Genomic DNA, 8,858 nt, shown 5'->3' on the forward strand with positions numbered 1-8,858 from the left:
AATTCTGTTGACTTATATCCATGTCTATGTGTGCATTCCGCTTTTGGATTCATGTTTGATTCTGAGGAAAACAATGGGACTCGACGAGTGTTAGGTTCATTTTTACGTATCGTTTTATTATATTTTGTTAATTATTTTCACGATATATTGTGTATATTTAGTATGCATTTCATATGTTTCATTACGTCGTTAGTTTGGGACAATTTTACTCGTTTAAGCTTAATTTGTGCAGATTTATGTAAGCGGGTAATGATATTTTTGAGCACTGATACAAGTCATATGAAATTCCTTTCAATCACGATTGAATTCCCGTGACAACATCCACGATAAAGCAATAAAACGAAGCGATTTAAAGATTTTTGGAAATTTGGCAGCAATCATTTTACGAAGACCGCGCATTGCTGCCAAATTTCCAAAAATCTTTAAATCGCTTCGTTTTATTGCTTTATCGTGGATGTTGTCACGGGACTTCAATCGTGATTGAAAGGAATTTCATATGACTTGTATCAGTGCTCAAAAATATCATTACCCGCTTACATAAATCTGCACAAATTAAGCTTAAACGAAAAAAATTGTCCCAAACTAACGACGTAATGAAACATATGAAATGCATACTAAATATACACAATATATCGTGAAAATAATTAACAAAATATACTAAAACGATACGTAAAAATGAACCTAACACTCGTCGAGTCCCATTGTTTTCCTCAGAAGTCTCGTGGAGGTTGACTCAGCTCGTCGAGTTGACTCCCAACTCGTCGAGTTATTACATGGCCGTGAACATCGGGACAAACCCTAACTGACTCGTCGAGTCAGATCATGGACTCGGTGAATTTACTCAACCTGATCACTCATTCAGATGCCCAAGGTCAGATCTACAACACTAGACTCTAGATCCAGTCCTTAAAGGTACAGAAATCACGTAAAGTCTCGACCTTTACGTTCATGCATGACATATATGACCAAAAATGCCAAAACAAGTCTTACAAAGGGTTAGGTGCTCAAAGTCTAGTCTCTAGCTCAATAAAGTTCAGGTCCTTGGGTTCTCCCTACCCTCTACACTTCAGATCTGAGGTTTCAACCTCAAATCATACACAAAAGGCTCATTGACTCTAAACAATGGAAGAAAGCCCTAGAAAACTCCCATATCAAGATCTCCATAGAATATGAGTAAATCAACATCTTTACCTCAAGAAAACTCTGCTGAATCTGAAGATCCAAAGTCTCCTCTTGCTCCAACCTCAATACTCTTCACTTCTCCTTCAAAGAATGCACCCACAATCACTAATTTAGCTCTTCTCTCCCTCTCTAACTCTAATGGCGATTAGGGTTTGCTCTCAGGGGTGTAGGGTGACTGGTGGGGCAGATATGGGGGCATAAGTTCCCTTATATAGGCCCCAACCCCGGGAAATTAGGGTTTTTTTGCCCAGTACCTACTCGACAAGTCAGTCCTATGACTCGTCGAGTCCACTCATTAAATCCATGCGAGCCACTCGGCTCGACTCGGCGAGTTGGACCCTCAACTCGTCGAGTCTTTCCATAAATCTCAAAATTAAAATTCACAATAATATACCTGAAAATCCGGATGTTACAGTTTGTACTTCAATTTAGAATGTAAAAAGTCATAATTTGGTTAAATATTGAATCATTTATAGGTTCCGAAAAGATAACATATCATCTATAATATTTCAACCGGTTCTAGTTTGAAAAATAACAGAAAAACCAGGACAGTGGCGGATGCAGAACGTTTTTGTAGGGGTGGCACTAAATTTTTTTTTCCGAATAAATCTAAATTAGTAGTGACACTCGTATTTTAAGCCGGTGCACCTAATAGAAAAAACAAAAAAAAAACATAATTTTTTTTACACTACGTGCCGGAATCGGAGCAGTGGCCCGGGACCCCTCAGGCTCCACTAAGGTCCGCCACTGAACCAGGACCGGAACCGGAACCGGCGCTAGAACCGGCGGTCCGGTTCCCGGTTCTTATAATATAGGAAAATCGGTTCCGGCTCCGAACCGGTCCGGTTCTAAAGGTCATCCCTAATTTGAACACATGTGTACTTCGTTGGTATTCTGTGTACAAATATTAACTTTAATGGTATTTCTTATACTAAAAAAACAACAATGATATTTTTTAAACAAACCGGATAACCTACAATAGCCGGTAAAATGGTATTTTATGTAAAGGTGTTTTTTGTATATTTTTAAAACTTCTTTGACTTTTTAATCATTTTCCCTTGTCAAATACATACTTAACTATGGTCTCTTTTGTTTTCTTTTGCGGAAAGAAAAGGTTGAGTTTTGACTCAGAAGGCAAAGAAGAAAAAGCCCTTGGTGTAAAGAGTAAAAAGGGTCACAGACAACCAAAAGGAGCGAGCAACCATGGCAGCAACTTCTCAGCTCACTAGAAGTTTCACCTCTGTTTCTCTATCTCCCACCGCTCTCTCCCATTTCCCCAATTCACCTTCTTGCCTTTCGTTCGTCAGCAACAAACTTTATTCCCACAAAATCTCATCAAGAAGAGTTTTGACAATCAGAAAACATGGTGCTCTTAAGATCCATGCTATGACCGCTTCGTTTGGATCTCGATTAGAAGAGACTGTGAAGAAAACCATCACCGATAATCCAGTTGTCGTCTATTCCAAAACTTGGTGTTCGTAAGTTATTTTGGGTTTTCCGTTTTGAGATTGAAGTTTGGTTCGGCTAATTTAAAATTGGGGTTTTTGTTTTTGATTTTGATTGTGAAGGTATTCTTCTGAGGTGAAATCTCTGTTCAATCGGCTTGGTGTACAGCCACTCGTTGTTGAACTGGACCAAATGGGTAAGTGACCTTTTGTTAATATTGGTGGTTTTGTGATAGAAATTGGGGATTACATGCTTAATATGTAATCTGTGTTCATGTATATTAGGGGAAAATCAATTGTTTTCCAAATTAGAACACATATTGGATTGAGGATTTTGATCGGAATGGATCTTTGTATGTTGATTTATTTGGAGGTGCCCTAGGCAAATTCATTTAATCCTGAATCAAATTCCGTGCAAGTTTTTGGTGCATTTAGCTGCTGTAGTTAGGGTTTGGGCTTCAATCTGTGTTTGGATACCATGGAAATCAGTACTTGGTTGGTTTAAGTTGATTTATCCCGATAAACCTTTCTTACAAGTCATTACACGTTTTGTTCAAAACACCACATGTCATATGCTTGTTATTATGGGGCCTACATAACCTAACCAATCGATCTCTTTTATTCAAAAAAAGAAGTAAACAAATTGCGATTATTAATGTTTGCAAATATTTTGTTAGAATTTGGAAATACTGAAGATGGTCTTCTTTTTTTTTCAGGTGCCCAAGGACCACAGCTACAAAAGGTCCTTGAACGACTTACTGGTCAACATACAGTCCCAAATGTTTTTATTGGTATGTAGGAAGGAGATGCCATAAATGTGTTCATTAGTTCCATTTATGGGCAAAATACAGAAACTTTTTCCATTATATCAGTTTAAACTAGCCACTTAAAATCTAATTTGGTCATTTCTATCTTTCTCAACAGGGGGCAAACACATAGGTGGTTGTTCTGGTACATGATCTTTACCCTTCTCCCCTTCTCATTTGGTGGATTATATGATTATGTTCCTTTTGTTTTCACTATTTCTAGATATACAGTAGCATTATATTTGATTACATTGGACTAAAATGAGGTAATTACTATGATTGTGAGAATATATAAGTATGTGATGGATAAATCTTTCTTTGTTGCAGAGACTGTCAAGTTACACAGAAAAGGGGAACTCGAAGCTTTGTTGGAGGAGGCAAAAAGTGCATAAACCGTGTGGCGATGTGATGTGATGCTTTTTTACTCCACATGTTTTCGTCTTGATTTTAATTTGTTAATTTATATGATAATTTGATTAAAATGTTGTAATTGATTGTGATGATGGCAATTTGGATGTGTAATTGATAATTTAAAAAAAAAAAAGATAGGAAGATTATAGGTTTGCTAAGAATGTATACATGTAATGTGAAAGAGATAATAAAAAGGTTAATCGCAAAATGACCAAAATGGGAGGAGTGAATATACAAAATGACCACATTTTGAACAAGTATTACAATTCACAAATAAACTTTCTTTTCAAAAAGTAGACTTTGCAAAGCTACTTTGTCGTGAAATGCGTTTTGTGAAATGAAATTGTCAATTGCAAAATAGGAAAACGTAATTTATGTTAAAGGTTTTGTTAATGAGCATTATACATAATGTAATTTTGAAAAAAAATAATAGTTTTATAAATAAATGATTATCAAATTATGGTTATTCTTTCTGGTCACATCTTTTCTTTTGATTATTTTGGGATACGTCTGATTATAACTTTCTTTTGATCATTTTGTGATTCATCCGATTATAAAACTTAAAGGTAGGCCGCAGAAATTGCAATATGATTACAACATTTTGTTAATCGTAGTAAAATTTTTTTTTTAATCTTTTCTTTCTCTTTTTTTCATTGTTTACCAACATATCGTTTTGGGTTATGCTCAAATTACTGTGGCAAATGAAAAAAAAGACATCGTATAATAAAAAAAAAAAATTTATAAAAATTTACAATTATGTTCGATTTTAAGATATCATTTCGAACATTTAAGTCTATCTGACTTGTTTAAATTTCCAACATTTAAGTCGAATTTCTCTATGTATATATTTCAGAGAACATTTGTGAATTCTATTGGTTCGGGAAATCGGGAACGGTACTGATTCCGTCCCCCGCTTATCCCTAGTATACCTAGCTATTACTTAGGGATGAGCATTTGGACCGGGGAACCGGCCGGAACCGGATATAACTTATCGGGCGGGGACCGAGACGATATTCTTGTGGACTTTTGGAACCGGGAACCGGTATAACCGGAACCAATAGAACCGGCAAAAACCGAAACCGTAACCGAAATATTTCTCAAAATATGTTGCTATTTCTCGAGGATCGGTTCCAACATTGAAGACCCGGCAAGAACCGGTAGAACCGGCAGTCCGGTTCGGTTCCTATTTTCCACCAAGTCCGGTTCCGATAATAGCAACACCAAAGGTTACTTAATACTTCATATCTTCTATTGAACTTCTTAGTTCTTACTATTATGAGAAATTCTATTATTGTAATTAAACATTAAGAAACTTAAGCATATTTAGATTGTGTTTCGCTGAAATGGGGGAGAAGGGTGCATCTTATATCCTATTTTTCATATTTGGTCCCTCAAGGTTGCATGTTATGACTAAAAGCACCCCCGTAATATTTTTAAATAATTTTTTACTTAAAAATTCTAGCCCAAAAACTAGATGTTACATAAACTAAACACTTTGAGATGGTAAAAATACATTGAGATTGAATGTAAAAAGATATATTCGAAGAGATGCAAAAATACATAGGGGTGAGCAAAATCGAGACCGAACCAAAACCGAGAAACCGAAATCGAACCCAAACCGTTGGGTTTGGGTTTAAATTTTTAAAAACCGAAAAATAGGTTTTGAGTTCGGTTTTAGTACTTAAAACCGACCCATAGGAACCGACCCAACCTATTGGGTTGAACCCGCCTTAAAACCGATCCGTCTTATATATTTTAATAAAATAGAAAATATATATACCATTTAAAGTTTGTTGTTTGTTAAACTTGGTTGTTGTAAACTTTTAGCAACATACTTTTGATGTTGTATTGGTGTTGTAATTGGTTTTTTTAGGTTTTTAACGTTTTTTTAATCTAGGTTGTTAATTTTGTTTCATTTTTTAACTCATAAAGATTAGCTAAAAAATGGGTTACAACCCAAAACCCACCGGGATAAACCCAAAACCCATGGGTTGAACCCAAAACCGATGAAATTAGTGGGTTTATAATAGAGTTATCTTATGTAATGAAAAATATAAATCTAACTTAAGTTATTCTATATTTTGCTTGAGGGCAACCAAAAGCCAAGTGTAGGGTATTTTGATATGTGCTAAATTATACATATTTTAAGGGGCATTTTATATATTTTTCTAAGAATTTATGGAACAAAAGGTACTTAATTAATTATAAATTGTATAATGCAGGTAAAATTGGTGCTTCAGGGAAAAAGAAGCTAAAAATGGTTGATAATGAGCTAGATTACAGAAGATTCGAAAATAGCTGGAAAAAACCATCTACGCCCCCGCGTAACCCTCTACATCCCGCGTAGCTTTCTACACCCAACGTTGGTTCCAAATCAACAAATTAAATTCAGAAATTTTCGTGACCTTTTATTGGCTTAGAAGTAACACGACTTTTTACCTAAATCGCGCCGCGATTTGTTTGTCACGCTGAGAAATATGTAGGTCACTAAAGGCTATAAATAGAGCTGGTTTTCGTCCAACACATGTAATACATCGGAAAATAAGAAGAATATTGAAGAAAACGACCTAGAGAGGTCGTTTTGAGAGTCTAGAAGGCTATATCAACCGATAGGATGATATAGAAGCATAAATCTGGAGATCAAGAGAAGAAATCATTAGGTTATCAAACTTTTTACTTTTCGTTCTATAATTAGTCAATTGTTTGATGTCCTACATGTTCTTATTGAGATTTGAAATTAAACCCTTTATGATTATTTGTTATTTGTGAAACCCTAGTTTGTTTGATTAATTGATATTTGATATTGAGAGTTAATCAATTTATTATGTTTGCTCAATTAAAGATCCATGTGTATTGATATTGATTTTGTTATGTTTATGTAGTTGGGTGCATGATTTATGATTAGGTTAAGATTATGTATCTTAGATCACATTTTTTATTAATTGCCCAAGCTGGAAAACTAAGCCAGGAGCATAGGCAGTTGTGACTAGTGGAGATACCCTAGGTTAAACATAATAGAGTTGGGATTAATATTTATGATTGATCCAATAACTTGGACAATTTGAGAAGTTGCCACTAACCTGGGATTGATCTTACCAATTGAGTCTTCATACTACGACATAATAGACTAAGTCAATGGGAGCTATCATTGATGATAGACAACTTAGAATCCTAGGATTAATGAAATTAGCATGGAATTAATTAATTTAGGAATCGGTGGATAACATACCAATATCATTTGAAGGATGTTAGTTAATCGAACTAGGATGGATTAAATACAAATATGATTACCTTCAGATTATGTTATCTATATAGTTGGCCTTGATTGTTATGTTTGTTTGATTATTTATATGAATATGCTAGTGACACCATTTAATTCCCATTTGCTTTCTTTTGAGATTGATTAATAAGTAGATACTGATATGTTGTAATATTGTAATACATAGGCACGTAGAGACTATACTATCAGCGTTACTCTACTAGCTATTATATCCTAATCATATATGGATATATATTGTAATACATAGTATAGTGAGGTAACGCGTTACTCTACTAGCTATTATATCCTAATCATACATGGATATATATTGTAATACATAGTATAATGAGGTAACTCACTTGGACAGTTTCTCAGACGATTAACATCTATCTTGGCGATCCAACTGGCGGGTAACGCGTCTAAGAAGTATTAACCTATAATACTATAACTTATTAATCCATATGACAACAATCAAGCCAACATGCCCACTCTAGACACCTCTCTCGTAAGTATATATCAATCAATATTATGATTGGAATCACTGATAAATTTTATTTATACATTCATAACAATGACTATGAATATAAATATAAGTTACACTTAAACGTAATAAGTATAGCTTAACTTCTAGAGAATTATGACAAAAGTCCGGATAGTTTGCAGGCAGAATTTGACTTGAACACTTTTATATATTTGGTGACTCATGGCTCTGCTAAAAACTTCTAAAATCCAAGAGAAATTTGAGCTAAAATCTCAGAGAATGTTGAGAAATATAATTATTTCTTAACAATTTCCAATCATAAACTTGGTATTAATAAATTTGGTTTTCTAACTTTGTAAGTTTGGTGCAGAATGTAGCTGTTTTAATGTTGGATAAAGATTAAGGAGCAACTAGTAATTACTCTAAAGTCGATTGTTGTATGAAGTTTTATACTTGTAGCAGTTTGTGTCGTGCATATTAAACCTGGAGGGTACTGGAGCAAATATGGAGAAAGATCAAGGTTACCAGAGTCATAATGAATAGTCTAAGGACTATCTGTGAAAATTGTTCAACCATATATTTGTGTCGTCATGTTAGCTAGAGTTAATTTTATTTTTTCAGTTCATTATTTCTTTATCACACACGAGTCTCTTAGTTCTCTCATCATCTTCTTCTTCAGTTAGGGTTTGGTCTTCTTCTTCAGATTAGGGTTTGGTCTGTTTAGGGTTGTTTTATTCTTGTTGATTTTGTTCTGTAAAATCTTAAATCTGTTGGTTTCTTTATATACATCTGAGAGTGAGTACTTATGTAGTGAGTTTTCAGTTGTAAGTATCTTGAAAACCAACTGGATCTTATTTTCATTTAATAAAAGATATGTTGATGTTGGGAATAGATTTGTTGTTTACATTTTTGACATGGTATCAGAGCTACACGATGCTGTGTGAGCTCCGACGAACTTTCCGCCTTTGGTTCGTCGTTATACGATCGATGACGTGTTGGTTGACAGGGGTGTCTTGTTCATCTTCTTCAATGGATAAATCTTCATATATGTTCTTCATGTTCGTCGGTTTACTGAGTCTCTAGACCTTCAGTGGTTGATCAGAAGTTTCCTTTCGCTGATGAAATGTGTTCCTCCTGCTCGGTGGGTGAATCTTTGGATCCGTTCCTCTTGTTCGGCTTTTTACTTCTGTTCAGGTTTGATCGTTCTTGACCAATATGTTTCCGCAAGTATTATTCAAGATGAGACCCTGTGTTGCTCTTATTCCAAATTGGAA

General features: G+C 34.8%; 1 protein-coding gene across 1 annotated transcript; it reads left to right on the plus strand.

The window, feature by feature from the left end:
• Positions 1-2,279: 2,279 nt before the first annotated feature.
• GRXC5 (Glutaredoxin family protein) lies at positions 2,280-4,061 on the plus strand. Its single transcript, XM_079074574.1, has 5 exons — positions 2,280-2,660; positions 2,751-2,824; positions 3,344-3,418; positions 3,552-3,578; positions 3,761-4,061. Exons 1-5 carry the CDS (start codon positions 2,386-2,388, stop codon positions 3,823-3,825), a joined length of 516 nt encoding a protein of 171 aa, XP_078930700.1. The 5' UTR covers positions 2,280-2,385; the 3' UTR covers positions 3,826-4,061.
• The last annotated feature ends 4,797 nt before the right edge of the window (positions 4,062-8,858 follow it).

The sequence above is a fragment of the Lactuca virosa genome, chromosome 9 (genome assembly GCF_052849685.1).
Source record: "Lactuca virosa cultivar CGN04683 chromosome 9, Lactuca_virosa_CGN04683_v6, whole genome shotgun sequence".
Taxonomy (NCBI): Eukaryota; Viridiplantae; Streptophyta; class Magnoliopsida; order Asterales; family Asteraceae; genus Lactuca; species Lactuca virosa.